The 18,726-nt window shown below is 40.8% G+C and overlaps 2 protein-coding genes across 4 annotated transcripts in view; one reads left to right on the forward strand and one right to left on the reverse strand.

Annotated features, from left to right (window-relative positions):
- The window catches only part of adam22 (ADAM metallopeptidase domain 22), a 60,373-nt gene that overhangs the window by 8,538 nt on the left and 33,109 nt on the right, over positions 1 to 18,726 (reverse strand). For all 3 annotated transcript variants that reach the window (XM_086218474.1, XM_086218473.1, XM_086218475.1), the window contains exons 7-26: positions 12,073 to 12,139; positions 11,879 to 11,955; positions 11,273 to 11,347; positions 9,598 to 9,669; positions 8,430 to 8,596; positions 8,267 to 8,351; positions 7,954 to 8,044; positions 7,807 to 7,858; positions 3,997 to 4,096; positions 3,833 to 3,904; positions 3,534 to 3,626; positions 2,996 to 3,076; positions 2,859 to 2,909; positions 2,710 to 2,773; positions 2,461 to 2,566; positions 2,254 to 2,373; positions 1,591 to 1,759; positions 1,333 to 1,444; positions 542 to 632; positions 304 to 357 (exon numbers count right to left, since the gene is read on the reverse strand). In XM_086218474.1, coding sequence (XP_086074600.1) covers positions 304 to 357; positions 542 to 632; positions 1,333 to 1,444; positions 1,591 to 1,759; positions 2,254 to 2,373; positions 2,461 to 2,566; positions 2,710 to 2,773; positions 2,859 to 2,909; positions 2,996 to 3,076; positions 3,534 to 3,626; positions 3,833 to 3,904; positions 3,997 to 4,096; positions 7,807 to 7,858; positions 7,954 to 8,044; positions 8,267 to 8,351; positions 8,430 to 8,596; positions 9,598 to 9,669; positions 11,273 to 11,347; positions 11,879 to 11,955; positions 12,073 to 12,139 — 1,799 coding nt within the window. The remainder of the gene's footprint in view (positions 1 to 303; positions 358 to 541; positions 633 to 1,332; positions 1,445 to 1,590; positions 1,760 to 2,253; positions 2,374 to 2,460; positions 2,567 to 2,709; positions 2,774 to 2,858; positions 2,910 to 2,995; positions 3,077 to 3,533; positions 3,627 to 3,832; positions 3,905 to 3,996; positions 4,097 to 7,806; positions 7,859 to 7,953; positions 8,045 to 8,266; positions 8,352 to 8,429; positions 8,597 to 9,597; positions 9,670 to 11,272; positions 11,348 to 11,878; positions 11,956 to 12,072; positions 12,140 to 18,726) is intronic.
- cldn12 (claudin 12) lies at positions 12,494 to 17,300 on the forward strand. Its single transcript, XM_086218480.1, has 3 exons — positions 12,494 to 12,617; positions 13,853 to 14,112; positions 14,201 to 17,300. Exons 2-3 carry the CDS (start codon positions 13,894 to 13,896, stop codon positions 15,047 to 15,049), a joined length of 1,068 nt encoding a protein of 355 aa, XP_086074606.1. The 5' UTR covers positions 12,494 to 12,617; positions 13,853 to 13,893; the 3' UTR covers positions 15,050 to 17,300.

An 18,726-nucleotide genomic window follows, 5' to 3' on the forward strand; every position in this document is an offset into this window, starting at 1 on the left:
TTATAGAAAATTTACAAAGCGGTATTGACTTACAGCAAAAGATATGAGGTGAGGAAATGCTTTTCCTCCACATGATCCCACAGCTGATCTCAAATGCTTTTTTATTTCATTTTTTTTTGCTGATGGATTGAACAACAAGAGATCTGCAGAAATCAAAGCCTAATGGTCATTAAACACCATTTAAGTTAATGGAAATTTTAAATCTATCACGGGAGGAGGTTGAATTGAGAAAACTTTCCAAACATCCTCAAATGAGGCAAATTTCTGTCATGTAAATCGAGATTGAAATTAAAGTGAGCAAACCGGCAGAATCTTCGATGAACCTCCGATTCGACGTAGCACCTTTGCTTGTAGCTTCTGTGAGGAGGACGAAGAAGAGTTTCATTAACTTTTGTCAGCAACATTGCATCGTTTTACTAATACAGAGGTACAGCGTGTAATGAAAAGTTTATACTCTTAGGGATGTGCATAAAAAAAACATACAGCTAAAGAGATAACACAGTGCAACATAAGAACTCAGGCAGACTACTGGTCCACTCACTTGTAGCACCAGGCTGTAACAGCCAGTATGAGGGCGAGGAAGAGGATGGAGCCTACGATGGCACCAATGATGATGTTGGTACTGGTGATACCTGAGACACAGGAAAAGGGAGGAGGGAACCCACATGTGTGTGAATTGTTCTTCTAGCTTCCAAGATAATGTGGACACACGGGGATACACAAACCACAAAACACTGCCGCAGAACACAAAAACAGGCTACACTTAGCAGAGGGTTGGGGGGGTTGGGGGGTAAAAGGAGAACAAAAAGGAATCTAGTGAAACCACCAAGCTGCCGTCACCCTACAGCACTACTCTGAGAGGACGTCTTGTAGGTTCCCCTTGGGGAAAACATGATATCTGCAGATCTTTACACATAATAGTCAGAGCTAACTGGCCGAGGTGAGCTCAAGTTGGGTTGAAAGAGGAAAAAGAACCAGGAAATGACATCAAAGACAGGGCAAATACATTGTAAAGGAACTCCAATCTGACCTCAAGTCACTCCGTCAAAGACATCAGCCTGTCGTCAAAGAATGAGTGTGAAAAAAAACGAAAAACAAATAGAATGGCTGGTTATAATGAGCAGACAAGAACACAGAAGCTAAAATAAATAGAAATGTAATGAACAGTTAAAAACAAGAGCATGAAATATTCAACATATTAAAATTTGTGAATGGGAAGGATAATAAAATGAGCGAAATAAAGAAACAGTTGAATGGAGGACAGAATAAATGGAGAGGAAGTAGATTGGCAGGTAGGAAATGAAACGCATAGCGAGTTATTACGGGCACTACCTGAAACTGAAGCTGTGGGTCCCACCACCAGGTAACTGAACGGAGATGTGGAGTTACAGTCCTCGCCTGCCCAGCCGAGGTAACACACACACTTGAGCTCATTACTACACACCTGCAGCAGAAAAAACAACAACAAACAGACAAACAAAAATCACAAAAGTCATTTGGCTCCCAAGGAGACTGTTTACCTATAACGAGGTTCACATCATAAAACAATAATGTGCAAAAAATGAAGTGTTTAGGTGGGGGTCTTTGTACCCCGTGTCCGGAGCAGATGGCCTTGTCCGTGGTCCCGGGGCAGGTGCTGAAGTTGAACTGTTGGATGGGCAGACATTTGTGATTAAAGCAGATACGGTCCGTCCCACAGGCTGTCCCGTCCTCCACGTAGCCCAAGTCAGTGTCTCCATCGATCAGCACATGTGCACCACTGTCACACAAACACGATGCCGTCACCAACACCATAAAAAAAACACTTTTGGATGAATTAGCACTTCAAAGTGTGAGAATGACGGTACTTTACTCTCTTTGTTGCCATGTCAGGGTTACATATTCATTTAATCACTTTTGGAGTATTTTTGTTCTCTCTGAATCTTTTTTTTTCATACTGTCCATGAGCAATTTGTCTTTTCCTCAAAATTATTCTCCATTATGTCTCATATCAGAGAGGAATTGGTAAGTTTGAAAAGACAACCCTTGATCTGAAGACACTGACATTAATACTTGACTTCAATGTTTTAAGCAAAAGGTGACATTGGATCATTTCAAACTCTGACATACTGTAGCTGAACAGTAGTAATTGGGTTGAGTCATACTTTTTATTTGGTATTCTTAAGAGCTGAAAATACAAAACCAATTGATAAATTCAATGTACATCACTTTTTAAGGGGTGTGCACTGAAGCCAGCAATGAAGGAGACTTTACCTGCAGTCTAGAGAAGCGCTGTGACGGGCTACTGAAAACGAGGTCAGCCCTCCTTGTAGTTCCCCTAGTCGGGGGGCGGGAGAAATGTTGGAGCACAGCAGGTATCCACAATGAACATCCCTGAAACACAGAGGTGCAGCTGAAGACCACAGAGGGGAGACTAACCCAGAACTGCCCAGCTTCCAGTCGCAGAGAGGAGGAGCTTACTGTTTGTTACACTGGATCCAGGTGTCCTTGTCCTTGCCACAGTTGCCCTTTTCCGTCCCTTCAATGTTGAGCTTCTCGTAGCAGAACTTATCAGCTGCTGTTGCCTCTGAAGCAAATATGACAACCAAACGATTGCAAGGACATTTTACACTGCAGATTCTGGAAGATAAGTTTAGTGTGTAGTGATGGAAGTGTGTTGAAAGCTTTGTTAAAAGAAAATTTATATGCACTCAAGTATGGTAGACTTACTCTCTCCCCAAATGTACTTGCACTGTTTGTCTTTGGTTTTACACCTGCCGTTAAAGCAGCGACCCTGAAGAGAGCAGCGATGTGTTATAAATTAAAAAAAAAACGAAGAAGCTCCCATTTTTTAAGAACAATTTCAAAAATTCTCTCACCTGGTCCTTTTCACACGTGTATCCATCCATTTTATGCACATTCGGTGGACACTGAAAAAATACAACGACAGAAAAAATACCTCAATAATTCATGGTCTTGAATATTCCAATGTGTTGTAGCTCTGGTTGCAGCTCACCTGGCTGGAGTTGCCCGTGCAGTTTTCAGGGATATCGCAGTCATTCACGGCGTTTCGGCACACAACTCCCAAGAACTCCATCTGCAGGAGCACACAAACAAACAGGAAGTGTTGGTCCTCTGCGCAGCAATTGAGTCAAATTGCTGTGCTACACTGTACCTGTTTATTGTGGGGCACAGTAAACCTGTTATGTAGAGTTTAATCTGTTTTTTAAAGTATACTGCATGTTCATAAAAAGAACATGCAGTTCCTGAGAAAAGCAGTTTAAACTTATTGCCGATTTTTCCACTCGGTCTCAGAATAGACAGAAGCATCTGTGCACTCAAATTATGATGCAGAAGGTCGAACATTGGGTGCAGAACATGGAGGGTGACAATGTGCCATAGTTGTGTGGAGTCTGCTGAAAATATACCACAGTCTAAATACTTCAGGGGTCACTCCCTCACCTTTTCATCATGGGTAATCAGTGCTTCTATTTCTAACCAATTCAACACCCTAGCATCTGATGGAAGGACTGGGAGTGAACTCTTTATGATACCTGACAGTTGTTGCAGCAGAGTCCGTCGCTACACTTGGATCCATGCGTCAGGGTGCACTTTTTACAGCAGTTCTCGCCCTCTCTGGCACACTCCTACAAGACAAAAGCACATCACCTTTCAGTTTTTTGTTTCACCTGTAACATTCAAGTCTCTTTAGACAAACTCTGTAATCATACAATTACTTTTTTTAATTTCAAAGCTGTTACAAAAAAATTACACAACAAGTGGCTCTGTTGTTGGGTAATTAACCCGTCACTTTAAATTTGGCTGATGATCGTTCATCCAGTCAGTGACTCACCGCTGGGCTGCCACAGTCACACTCCTCTCCTGCCTCCAAAAACCCATTTCCACACACTGGGGGGTCCAACAGCTGAAGGGCAAAATTAATATTCAAATTAAAGAGGAGACACATGTATATTTAATTTACATGTGTAAGTATATGTGCACGTGTGTCTGATGTACTTTTAGAGGTTTGTTGAAAAGACACGCTCCTCCACCGGCATTCAGGAAGTTATGGTATTCCTCCACGTTGCAGTCGGAGAACCTCTTGGGCAGGTAGAAGCTGTTCAACACAACCGCAGCATATTTATGCCGGTTACCATGGTTACACGACAAACAGCGTCCTTCGATAATACTGGGTGGAAGAGGAAATCACTCCCCAAAACACTTAGCAACCTGAATTAAGCCTTATTAAATGTAAATTGACTTTCTCATACCCAGAATACATTAATACATCTTTATCTGATGACTGTTAGTACAGATGAGTGCAGGATAGGATTTCTCTGTATAGTGAAGTTTGCATTGCTTACCCATAGCATCTGTCATAAGGATACAATACTCACAGTTGAGAGGATCCTCACTACAACATGGGGTAGACATACAGTATCGCTAAGATTATGGTTTGTAGGATGATTAAGGATGTAAAAGTAAGCATTTATAAATTTGTCCTAGAAAGAAGCAGTCATATTGTGGATGATTTGAACAGTTATTGCATTATCAATTGTATCCCTAAAGTGATCACTTGTTTTTTTCACAGATTTTCATGAAGGATCGGAGCAACTTCTAAACGTCAATTTGATTGCTTAAATTTGCTTTAAATAAAGCAATACCTGGAGCCCACATGGCATCCTCATCTATTTTAATCTACTTATAGTCTTGTGTCTCCCATTCCTGAATCTGAGCAGCATTTAAACATTATAATCTTCAGCTACACTATCAGGCTTTATCATCCAGTTAGTGTCTCTGACTCAGTGGTTCATCGGGAAAGTGGAGGAGACAATGCAATAACGGTCGGACTCACTGAAAGCTTGACCAGACACACAGAGGTTCAAGCTATTTGATATGTCAAGTGAAATGCAGCTGCCTGCAGAGATGATGCTTCTATGAGAGCGTAATGGTCTTTAAAGGTGATATGTGTAAGAATTGGCCAATAATTCATACTCCCAAAAACTAAAAAGGAGCATCATATCTTTGAACTGTCTGAGGCCTAATTCACACAGTGTGATCCATACCCTCCTTAAGCATGTTTGTCCCCCAGAGTCCAGTTTGTCTAAGTTGTGTGAACATTCCATATCATGCTCAGGCAAGGTATGTGTTCTTAGCCCTTGCACGGTTGGAAGAGAGCTTCCACATGAAACAGTGGCACCACTATAGAATGTGGACATGATTGAATCTGGCATATTAGTGGATAAAACAGATCAATTCCAGGGATACAACACTGTCAGCCCAGTCCTCAGCCTTCCTAATGTGCAGTGAGCGAGTGAACTCCAGCAGATGGAATGCAAAAAACTGTCTGGACATCCGTTCAGATATCCAGATGTCCCAGTACAGTGGGAATGTTTTTTTATGTGCTGCTTTGCCCTTTGCCTGTCAATCGCCCACTCAATTTATGTTACACCCATGAGAGAAACTACAGCTGGGGAGCAAACTTGTCACATTAAGTGCTAGCTAGTTAGCATGCTAACATCATGAAAGATCTCAATACATTGGCATCGGATGGGCAAGTTTTGTGATGTGTTATTCAAAACTACTTACAAATAACACCTTTAATCATGGTTTAAGTACACTACAATATTTTAGGTAATTTTCTATCCAAAAATTTGCCAAAGCTCAGTACTCTATTTTGTGGGGTTTGCAATGCAGTTTCTTAGATTGGTGCCAGGAACTACATCTTGTCAAAATGTTGTAGCGTTAAAAAAAAAAAGAATAATAAATAAATAAATGATAATATAGTAAAGGGTGATAACCACAATGGAATGAATGACTCACTGGTGAAAGTAACAATAGTTTAACAACGTGAACTAAGATAATTCAGTCATAAGTAAGAATTAGTTTAAATAAAAATGTAGAATCCAAGAAATTAAAAATACAAATACAGTTGTTTGTGCTTCAGCAATCCAGAAATGCATCATTGATATTCCTTTTCAACCATAAAGTTTCCTAAACCGGCACCGTTCAAGATTCTTCGATGCCATTTAATGAACCACCACATTTCCAATGTATTTGATGGTTAAAATGCTCCAAGGGTTGTGAAATCCAGTGCACAAATTTGGGTGAGAAATGATCAGTCGTTCCTTCTTCACTCCTGCATTCATTCATTCATTCATGATGGGCGATGAAGAGCCTAACAGTGAATCACACTTATTGACACAAAACAATTTAAAATACAACTTTTTGTCCAGTTTTTCTTACACTCCCATGAGAGAAAAACCACAAGAAAACAAAAGTAACTGCCAAAAACCCAACAAGGACTTAACACATACTAATTTTGTGTAAGTGTAGATAGTCTTTAAGACATCCACAAGAAGCAACCACTTACACCCTGTGTAGAAATAAACGTGTATCCATGAACAAACAGATAATCCTCACACACGCAGACACACACACACGCACAAAGTAGATAAAGCCTGTGAAAATATTGTGAGAATCGAAAGTTTCGTCAAGTTTGACTGATCAGACATGCAGGTGCTGAGGGATCAAAAGAAATTTGCGTCAATGGATATGACTGAGGTCGCACATTGAATACAAGTGTCTGAAATACCATTGACTTGATTTTAGAGAGAACAGGTCCATTAACAGAAGACACGAGAGTGCGGAGTCACATGTCCTCTGTCATGTGACCTCTTGACTTAAAAGCAGGTTTATAATGGCAACCCAATCAGCAGGGACAGGGAGTGTTAAGGGAAAGTACTGCAGTTTCAAGGAAGGTACACAGATATTGGGCTAAGATGAGAATGACATTGCAGACTGTATCAATCGGTTAGTCATGGACGAAAGGTGATGAAAAGTCCCGACGTTCCGATGGCAGGAGAGAATCTATCTTTTATAATCATAATAAGAAAATCAATTTGAAAAAATCCTGATTTATGTTGAACAGGCGGTCCGAAAAGTAAAGAATACACATAACGTTCAAGGAAATTGTGCTAAATGATTATGAAAAATACAGCCTGTGTATAGGAAAGAGACATCAAACTGTATTTGTTCAAATCATTTCAATAGAAAGAGAAGCTGAGCGGGGGGGTGGGGGGGGGTGGGGGGGTGGGGGGGTAATTACGGCTGTAGTGCTGTCTGATGAAATGAGAGAGGTTGTGATGACTGACAACCCTCCTTCCAAGGCAGCCAGCTGGTTCATAAGCAACGTTCTAACCAAGCGTCAGCTCACCTGCTGTCCCATTTGGGATAGAGGGAAAACGCGAGAAGGATTTAAGAAGAGGGGTATTTATACCACTTATACACACACACACACGCACGCACACTCACACACACACACACACACACACACACACACACACACACACACACCAACATTCTAACGCTTTCAGTGGAACAAGAAACTTGCATAGAATAGACATTGCACACGTGTAAACAGTGGAAACATACACAGACTGAGGCATCACCTAATAGCTTATTTGATTAAAAAAAATACATAGCATGTAACATGAACAGCCACTGTAGTTATAAACAAGCACATGAGCTGACACCTAGTGGTGGATTGTCAAACTGCAATAGCCCTACAGTGGATGGACATGTATGACATCAGAATAGTTGGACAAAAAATAGAATAGAAATGGAAATAGAATAAATAGATAAATATTTTGTAAACCGACAGCAAACAACTCATTCATTTTACCTTACTCTCTACCTCAAATAATTAATGTAAGGATACCCTGGAAACTCAGTGGCACATGTGCATAATGTGTCACTAGTATCTGTCAGAGATGACTTAATGTGGCCTTTAGGTTATGACTTGATGAGTTTATATACTCAACTTACCCAACATCATCCATGATACAGCCTGACCAATGATCGTCACATTTGCATTCTCCTGGAAACACAAAAGAAAGGAGGGTTATGAATGACGTATGCTCGAATCATTCTAAAATAGAAAGGACAAAAAGGACACACTCTGGTTTGATTTACCGTTCAGAATCCTCTTCTTGTCAGAGAAGATGCCGATGTTCTGTCCAAGAGACTGAGCGAGAGTTATAGCCATCTCATCTGTTTTCCCATGCTGATGTAGGGAAAGACAGCCGGGAAATGAAAAGAGAATGAAAAGAAGTGATCAAGCCAATAATAAAAAAAAATCACTGGATTAATACTGACAGAAACAGAATGCTCAAAACACTTTTTTTAACACAAATGCAAGCAGTGTCACTTAGTACAAAGTTATGATAGTACTTGACATCTAACAGACATCAACAGTGCTTTGTAATATCTGTATTCATAATTGTACCTCATTGACTCCTCCTCCCTTTGTAAGGGAGCAAACTCCTCCCATGTAAGACGCTCCGCCCCAGCTGCTATGGAAACGATTACCCCTGATAAAAACAAGGTTGTCAGACAGAAGAAGTCCAGCAGCAGGTTATCATGAGAAGCACTGAAATATTTAGACTCACGAGAAAAGGTGAACAGAGTCACATTTCTCCTTAATGAAATCTTTTCTGTACTTCATGAACTCCTTCAGGGTCACCATGGGGTCATCGTCGATGTTGAACTTGTTGTCGGCTGACCAGGTTTCCATGGCAACTAGTACAATACGAGTATTAAGCTGTTCCTTGAAAATCTGAGGAAACAAAACAGGTGTATATATTAATGAATTTCTTTTTTAAAATGATAAAACCTGGAAGTACTTGAGTGAGTGGAAATGACAAAACACCAGATGACATAAAGTGATCAAAATTAGCAAGTTCAGTAATACATTACAGTAGATAGCTCGCTTTTTCACTTCAAAAGTTACGTTCCAAGCTTGTTTGTGCTATCGTTTTCTTTTGGAACAATTGCAAAAAACAAGTAATTGACTTTTGGAAGAGATTTTGATCAAATTACAAAAAGGACACAGCCTCCCTGGCGGAGGTTTGCTTTCTGAGTGCTGTCTAGTTTCCTGTTTCATTTGGACATCGTTTGCCACTTGGATTCGTCTTATACATATATTGACATTTGAATCAATGAAAAGGGATTTGCACTTCAAGTATATGCTGTTGGTTAGGGGGATGTTGCACACAGGAAATAGTCTGCAGGAATCAGACTGGGTCCATAGTTCCGAACAAGCACACTTTCTGCTGATATATTCTAGAATTATATTATGGACTCTTTCTTATAATCTGCTGCTGTGGTATGACCACAACCTCGATGAACGCAGCCCACAATGAGCAAAAAAAAAAAGGCAGTTCTACTCGTACGTGGAAATCGATGTGCGATTCCCAAACAGACCCTGCTTCATACGATCACTCTCAAGGACATGACAAAAAGCATGACCTCTCTTCAGCTTCACCGGCCTCATCAGCTTACAGACACGACCCAGCAGCTGGTCAGATTTCAGTGGCACAGCACACGAATGAGACTAGAATCACACATTGAGATGTGGCTTCCACTGTTTCCTCGGTCCTCTGGAAACTCACGAGTGACCGGTTAATGGCTGTTCGCTGCATATCACGAATCAGCAAAGGTTTTAAATGAGGAGAGTGAGCTTGGTTAAATGAGAAATCACTGCAATGTTTGCTCAGCTCCTATACCTGCAAGTGCTTGTGGCAAGCTTTCCTAGAAGAGGATCAATACAATTCTTACCATGTCAGCCATATTGACCACTGACTTAGCATAGTTATTCGTGTGCCCAACGGAAAGCCGATGCTTCTTGTACTGGAGTGAGAGAAAGAGAGAGAGAGAGTGGGAGAGAAAGAGAAACAGACGGAGGAGATAAATATAAGTGAGAATCCATAATCAAGAACAAATTCCTTTTTTTTTTTGCCAGTTAAATGTTTAAAAGGAGAAAATACCTGCACATTGGACAAGCTTCAAATATCAATTTTACCATGCATTAAAAAAAATTGAGTCTCAGTGGGACTTAGTCATTTGGTTCCTGAGGAAACACCCCAGCCAACAATGAATGGATTCTTCAAGCAGGTCCAGTCTGTAGCCAAAACAGGATTTTTTCCTGTATGACAAACCTCTTTCGCTGTCCCAATGTAATAAAAACCCACATCAATAAACCACACAGTAGACTTGGTTCCTTAATTAAGGAGAATATAGACATTATTGGCCAGCAGGGGTTATCACTGGCGTCTCACAGCAAGAAGGTTCCAAGTTCGAGTCCCGGCTCGGGATCTTTCTGTGTGGAGTCTCCATGTTCTCCCTGTTCCTGTGTGGGTTCTCTCTGGTACTCCTGCTTCCTCCCACAGTCCAAAGACATCAAGAGGGGACGAGGCTGATTGATACTCTAAATTGACTGTAGGTGTGACTGTGAGTGTGAATGGTTGTCTGTCTCTATGTGTTGGTCCTGTGATGGACGGGTGACCTGTCCAGGGTGAACCCCGCCTCTCACCTGAAGGCTGCTGGGATAGGTTCCAACCCCCACCCCCACCCCCCCAACGACCCTAAAGCAGAAAAAAATGGATGGATGGATGGATGGATGGATGGACATTATGTTCACGCTATGCACTGTTCTGCTCAAATAACTAACTCGCTTGTGAAATTAAATACGGTAAAGCTGTCAATAGCCATTTTTGGTCTCAGAGCAGAAAGATCTCTATTTTTGCAGTCACTTCAAGCTGATTCTACGAGTGGCTTCAAGCTGATTGTATACTTATGTTTTATGCTTTTATACTTTTTTATTGTGATTCTTCACATTTGATCACTTTTTTTTTCTTTTTTCGATGATTTATGAAAAAAACATTTGCTATATATATAAATTTGCCATGGCAGAATGGAAGCGGGGGGCATTTTTGAAACCCTACATGTGTAGTAAGAACTTAAGACATGACAGGGAGTTATCTGTTAAGGGGCTGGAGCTGGCTGGAGGGCTGGAGCCTATCCCAGCTGACATTAGGCAGGAGGCGGGGTTCACCCTGGACGGGTCGCCAGTTCGTCACAGGGTTGTCAGGAGCAATTAGGGCTTCAGAAACTTGCTCAAGGACACTGCGACATGATCACCAGGAGAAGTGAAAATCGAACCAGCGACCTTTCGGTTGCTAGATGGCCACTCTACCTCTGAGCCATGAAGCTGTCAACTTACTTAAAATCTTTGCTTTGCTGGCAATGAGAAATCTGACAAATAATGTAGCGCACATTTTTCACTGCATCAATGACAGTGATGCTTCACATCAGCACAACTTCATCTAAAGATGTATGGACGAAGGTTGACACAGGAAATCCATAGCATATACAAAAGCATTAGAGCATTAATAAATAACTATAGTTATTCCATTTGGCTATCAAAAATGTACATCTACATCATAACACTTACCATTAAATGGTCATTGATAACCATCAACTCAATATATTTGGTTTCATCTTCTACACTTCGAGGTGCACGCGGAGCCTGAGAGAAAACAAAACCATTTTAGCAGAAAATCAGAATTTTTTAATATCGGGACATTTTAACATCAACAGGAATATCAGAGCGTATCACAGTAAACTCATATCGCAAGTGAAAAGACAATAGATGTCACATCAACTCCAATAAACTTTGGAAAACTAAAACAGACTTGTCTTTCTCCAAATCCCAAATAAAGATGATAGTAACTCTGATGCAGCTGCAGACATCTGACTGAGAGAAGATGATGCTGAAAGGAGCCCCGACTCTGGTAAATATTTAATGAAAAAGCAGAGGAGGTGGGGAGCTGCTTTGTCAGAAACAGCGCCTTGTCTTTAGCTTTGTGAATTAATATAATAAATATAGGCGGGAAACAGTGTTATCATGTTAGGGCAAAGAGCATCTAGAGTACAATTATCTCGCTATCATCACTTACAAAAACACTGCACATGCACAACACATGTGAAGTAAACGCATCAGCATCCCTCCGCTCATAACGAGGACTTTGCAACATCTGTCTTTGCGCTGGGACCATACCTGTCTCTTTTTTCTTCTGTGAACCACTTTTGACCCAGGAAATGGAGGACTGGGGAAAGGCGGCTCAGGAAGATCACCTAGGAATGTGCTTCCATTAGTATTCAAACACAGTGGGGCTTTTGTATGTGTGAGGAAAAAATGTAGGACACAAAATCCAACAGTGTTTTCATATTTCTACTCAGCTGTCATTTTACCATTGAGGAGATCATAAAGTCCACCTTGTCCTCCAGATTTGTATATCATGTGAATTTGGACATCCCCCTGAAGAACAAAAAAAAAAGAAGAAGAACTGAGCATCATTACTTGGCTTAAAGATTTAATCAATGTTCAACAACAATAAAAATATATTTCCTTTACCATTGCTATGTACTATGTAAAAGGACATTACTTCCCATTTGCCTGATCTTAAAATTAAATTCAAATTCTCTATAAAGAGACGAGCCTTGTCATTTAATTTCCTACAATATGACAACATTAAGCATTGGTACACTTTCATAAAGAAAAAAGAAAAGAGGCCAATACAGAGAACCTGAAAGAAACAATTTTGTTGTCGGTTTGAATCGCTGTCAGCACCTGTGAGGCAGCGCTGTGGGCGAAGACAACCCAGATTAGAGGCCACACATCCTGTTTACGCTTCAGTGCCTCACTGGATTGGCTTGGGAGCTTGTGTGTGATAAAGTACAAGGCTAAAATGTCACAATCTTTATTATAAACGTCATTCAACTGCTGGGAATAGAAGGTATCGTAGTCTATGCTTGATTTAGTGTAACTTAGTTACCGCGTTTACTGTGTTTAGCGTCAAAGAATTCAGGATTCAACAGGTGGCAGCGATGGTAACGTTTTAGCTAGCTGGCTAGTGCTAACAGTATGACGCTAGCTTATATTCTTTGTAAATTTAGTTAATTATCCCATGTACAGATGATCCGTTTTAACTAATACTGTTAGGTATGTTCGTATATTGAAATTATTTTATGTGTACACAAGTTTTATTGGTATGTTTACGTGGCTAATTATTGCTGGGAGATAGGGCGATGCTTGTTAGCTTAGATAGCGAGGCTAATATTAGCTGACCATCATATGTGTTAAAAGTAAAAAGAATCATCTGGGAAAAAAAATACTAATTCTGATTTTACTCGCACAAAATTAAACTTGAACATGCATCACGTGCAGTGCTCTAGGAATTGAAATTGGACTTGTAATCCACTCTTATCGGACAGTTCGAGAAAGATTCTGCACGCATAGTGTCACTTCACTTTACTATAGTATTTAGGTGTTAGAAGTTGGTAGTAGGTTGATGACGATGAGAAAATAGCAGATAAATAAAATCTTTAACTGAAAGAGGATAAAGGATTCATTTGTCACAACAGAATAAGATAGAAAAATAAGAATCTGTCTTGCTTTTAACAATAGAGCTCTGACAAACTATTTGAAAAATGATGCAGCTGGCAGACAGCGAGCTGTAGAGTTTCTTACTTTTTACAGGATATATAATACAACAGTCTGGGACAACATCGACATCTTTTAGGAGCTAGCAGCTCACGGAGATCAAGTTTACACACAGGGCCACAGTCCTTCACACAGAGGCTGAAACATCTAATTCAATTGCTGATTGTTTAGTTTTCCAGTCTATGTAACGCAAGCAGCACAGACATCTTGACCACCGATTCGTTGCCACTTTGTTTGCTAATGAAATGAGAGCATTGTTTCCCAGGGACGGCAGATATTGGGTCAACTACACCGTAGTGAATACAAATGCAGGGGGGTTGCCCAAAGCTGGGTCACTCAGTGGCACACTTAGCTTACTTCACTAGTAAGAGGGTCATTTGCAGAAACTTGTGCAACTGTACCTTTTTTTACCAAGATGTGTATACACTGAAATTATGCTATCATGAGAACATTATGTTATTTTAGGTTTCCTTTGCACTGACAAGCCATTTGTATTGTCTGGCTTCTTCTGTTCACTTGTTCTAACAGGAACTTGCCAGTGGCCTCAGTTCCTATCAGCACCAGCGATCATGTCTTGCCGGGACATTCACGCCACCAATGCCTTTGCCTTCATCATTGCCTTTCTTTCTGTGGGTGGGATTTTTGTTGCATGTTTAATCCCGCAGTGGCGCGTTACGAGACTGGTCACCTTCAATCGTAACGCCAAGAACATCAGCGTATATGATGGGCTGTGGGCTAAATGCGTGAAACAGGATGGCTATTCAGGATGCTACTTCTACGACTCAGAGGTATTTGAAAAATGTTTCTCCTTTGAATCTACTTGTAAATGTTCTGCTGCATCCCAACAACTCCTGAAATCTCCTCTCTTACTTCCAGTGGTACTCTAAATTGGACCAGCTTGATCTGAGGCTTCTGCAGTTCTGCTTGCCTATGGGTCTGATGTTTGGATCTCTAGCCTTGCTGCTCTCCATGGCTGGGATGTGTAAAACCTGCTGCTGCTCAGACAAACCTGAGCCAGACATTAAATCTCTAAGATTCCTGGTGAACAGTGCAGGCTGTCACCTGGTGGCTGGGATGTTTTTGTTCCTGGGTGGAGCTATCGCCATCGCACCCTCTGTGTGGTTCCTGTTCCGCACCAAGGAGATGAACATCAGATATGACAACATTTTCTCCGATGGCTTTGCTGTGTACGTATCCATAGGGTGCTCTGGGGGACTGATGTTTGCCGCCCTGCTGATGTTCATGTGGTACTGTATGTGTAAGAAGTTGCCTTCCCCCTTCTGGTTGCCTCTGCCCTCCATACCAACCTCACTGTCCACTCAGCCTCTCACTGCCAATGGATTTCCCCCCTCGCCAGTGTATGGTCCGCAGCCCTTCCCTCCGCAGACTTTCCCTCCCACTGTGATCGATGCACAGTCTTATGTGCCCTCACAGGGCTACGCTCAAAGTGTTGCCGCCCCCGCTCCTCCGCAAGTGTACATGTCTCAGATTTCTGCTCCAGATGGGTATGGGTCAGAGGTGGGTGGGACCCAGACGTACAGCTATGCCCCCTCACAGAACTACGCTCCATCACAGAGCTACGCTCCATCACAGAGCTACGCTCCATCACAGGGCTACGCTCCCTCTCAGGGCTACGCGTCAAGCTACGCTGGACACCGTTACTCCTCCCGCTCACGGATGTCTGCCATAGAGATTGACATTCCTGTGCTGACTCAGGGACAGTAGGAAGAGAGAGGCAGATGAGAACGTCACATTTAAGGTTCCTCTCCAACTACCTTGATGAGTTTACCTCTATCAAAACTAACCAAGTATTTTGGATTGAAGTCAGTAATATGAGAAAGATACTGTCAAGAATCCAGCCAGTCTGTCCCGTACATTTATGACAGTGATAGATGAGACTGTCAAAAGACTGCAGGAGATTTTATATGAAGTATAGGAAATATCTGTAACATCCATACATCTTAGGTTTGTAGAAGGAGAACGTGAACTTGTCTTTTGTAGCCAAAAATAGTGGAAGACAACCAGTATCAAACCTTAAAACATGGACTGGGTAAAGGAATTTTACCAGCTGTTATTTCATCAGTGTTTGCCTACGATACGAACTGTTACTTTTACTGTGGTTGTTGCTGATTGTTTATTCCCACATTAGATCAAACGAAGCCTTTACACTGGACGCCAAATCGCCGTGGTTTAGAAAAATCACACATTCCTGTTACACTGGTATGTTGGATGGAACACAAACGATTTATCACTTTTGCTACTAAAACACTGTTTTGTGTGAACTAAACACCTGCCTGTAGTCCCGCTTGTGTAACATAAATTGTCGATCACGTCTGTCAAGCGCAGCTGCTGTAGTTAAATAATGCACTAATCATGTGAACACTGCCAGTTTACATTGTTGCCTTCACCCAATTCTGGTGATTGTAGTTTGTTCTCCAGTATGATACGTTAACACTTAATTATCGCTTAGTAACCTCAAAAAAGATGGCACTAAGAAATCTATGTTGAACTTAATGTACAGATGTGAATTTTGTACCTCTGGAATTAATCCTTTTTTTTTTTTTTTAATTGTGTGTTTGAAAGGGACCAAAATTGTGGTTTGTATCCGCTATTTCTTATTGACCATGAGATTATGATAAACTGTTAAAATCTCGTTGGTCACCAGACGACATTGTGCTATTGACTTCATTCACTGGTGGTAGCAGCTACTTGTGTTAAAGCACCATTACCAGTTTAATTGCCTTTTTTTTTTTTTAAATGTTCTGAGCACTGAGCAACATTTTGTAAATCAAATGTGTTTGTCATTGTATTAGGTGACCTTATGGTCAGTGAAAGTTTTTTCTGAAACATTAAATCATAAAGCATAAATGTGTTCGTGTGTCATGCACTGGACCAGTAGACCACATATTAAGTACACTAAGTAATTAATTAGGTACACATTAAGTACAACCGAGCCCTTGATTTGGACGATGGCAGCAAAAATGATCACGCAATCAAAACTTTATGTATTCATCTTAGTAAATAAACAATCGGGCCAGGCTGAAGCCTGTTTGCGTCAGTGATGGATGAACTGATTAAGTCACCAGACTTAAAGGTTAATTGATAAAATGTGAGGAATCATTCACCCGTGAGGTTCTGGTTTCCTAGAAATAATTAATTTAAAATAAAAGGATTGTTTTACATATTTAAAATACTTTTGACTTGAATGAATTCTGTGATAAAGTAAAGAATAGGGCTGCGTATTCAAATCGCTGTTTTGACTGATTTTATAATCATGGCTTGATCTACGATATTGAAGGGGATGTTTGTATTTCACAATTATTACTTTTCATTAGAAACCCATTAAAATGATAATGATGTGTCTGGAATTTGACAAGTAGGCAGGATATCTCTGCAGGACCACAATATTTAATTCAAAGCGGTGTTTTGACACGTAGCCGGCCTCTGATAAACTTCCTGTGACGTAAGAAAAATTGCAATTTTGACTAAATTTCAATTGACTGTGCTGCCCCTGTACTCAGTATTTTCCCTTTCACTTGATGACGAGGTAACTGATCTTTTAGTAGTTCATCCATCTCTGAGTTGATCTTCATCTTGTCAACAGCTTTGTCTTTATTTTTTCCATTTATTCTTGAAAATGTATTTCACGTGTGTTGTTTTCCATCACACGATCTCCATGAGCTCGTCTACTCGTCTTCATCAGTGACCTGAGTAATGTCAGCGATAAACAAGTCTTCAACACAATGAAAAGCGACCATGTCTCCGTCACACATAGAGACGCACGCCGCTACAGAAGAATGGTAATCTGATATGCAAATGAAGATGCGTTTGAAGTTCACTTCTCACTTCTTGTGTCGAAATATTTCTTTTAAAAAAAAGGCCACAAATATTCATACACGACATTGAAAAGCGTCTCATCTCCATTTGAGCCGGAGCCAGTGATGAATGGGTTACTCTTCTGTCAAATAACCAAATGATTAACAGACTAATTATTTTTTATTTGTAGACTTTAAAATAAAATGCAATAATAAAACTGTTAGTGAGCAAGTTTTATTTGGCTTCTGTCTGAACTGAGCCGCCACCTTGAACTGTCAATCACTAGAAGCCACTTAGAATAGATGAACTCGCTAACATGAACCCTGAACTGTGATCTGGCCTGTGTGTGGATAAATATTTATATTATCAGAGTCTCGAGAGGGACGGCAAGCAATTAAGGACAGCGAGAGCAGGATTTAAATGCATCTTACTCAGGACTCTAGTGAGTTTTTGTCTTATCTTTGAAGTAGTCTGAACATCCGAATTAACAGCCACCAGCGAAAGCTGCAGCAGTCGTAATTGGAACCAACTCCCTCTTTGATGTCACACTTTCATGTTTGCTGGCAGTTTAGTTGTTGGTGATTAATTAGACCTTTATTAGAGAAGTTGATGACAGGAGTTTATGTTCTTTGTCGCTAAGCAAAATATGTAATTATCTAAGCAGTTATCGCCGAATTTACTGTTGTAATATTCTTTGTTCCCAAGATCATCTTTTTTACATACACAAGCTTAAAAAATACACCATATAGACTCAGCGGGGGGTGTATGATGGAGATTAAGGGTCTAAACACAGATGGCTTTCGTATGTTTTGCTACAAAGAGATGGGGGTGGAGCCTGGGTTGCTAAGGGAGACGGTATCTCAGACACAGACTGCTGGCTCATGAATATAATGCGATGAGGGGGAACATGCTTTTATTTTCTCTCTCTCTCTCTGCATGTGTGAATGAACTGGTCCAGGTTTAGTAACATGATTTCGGCTTGAGGCCACAGGGAGACCCTCCCTTTCTTATTCCATTCACTCTATACCACAACATACCCAGCTTGTAGCAGGATAAAACAAAAAATCCCCTTGGCCCCCAGCCTACAACCTGCCACCACCCAAAAACCACCACGACCCCCCATGAACACACCCTTCCCTTCATTTTTCACCTCCCCACCCCCTCATCCTCTGACTTCCTCCGTGTCTCTCCTTGTCTTACCCACCCAGTATCAAAAGCTAGCAATGATGATAAAAAAGGCAAACCAGTCACAGACATCACAAGATGAGATATTTGAGAATGTTTTACAAAAACAACAAGATGCTAAATTATTGAAACAGCAAAGAATCTCAACACTGCAAGGCCACAAGAGGAAAATGTCACTTTTGGTGGCTGCTCAAGAGATGGCGATTCAGTGTAACAATATACAATGTAAAATGCAGCACAATTGTCTGTTTTTTAAATGGAACAAACCGACCATTTAGGAATTACTCTAATTTGATATATTCCCTAGAGCCAGATAAGATAGATACCCGTCTGTCTTCTGTGTGTGCATCAATGAGCTGAGACCCACAAAGTCAGGCTAGTTAGCAGCCTGGCTTCCATAA

The sequence above is a fragment of the Aulostomus chinensis genome, chromosome 11 (assembly GCF_037954235.1).
Source record: "Aulostomus chinensis isolate RoL2024-O1b breed Wild chromosome 11, RoL_Achi_v1.0, whole genome shotgun sequence".
Classification (NCBI taxonomy): domain Eukaryota; kingdom Metazoa; phylum Chordata; class Actinopteri; order Syngnathiformes; family Aulostomidae; genus Aulostomus; species Aulostomus chinensis.

Coding starts and splice junctions, on each gene's coding strand:
- cldn12 (XM_086218480.1), top strand. CDS start 13,894: ATGTCTTGCCGGGACATTCACGCCACCAATGCCTTTGCCTTCATCATT. Junction 14,113..14,200: donor GCTACTTCTACGACTCAGAG/GTATTTGAAAAA, acceptor TCTTACTTCCAG/TGGTACTCTAAATTGGACCA.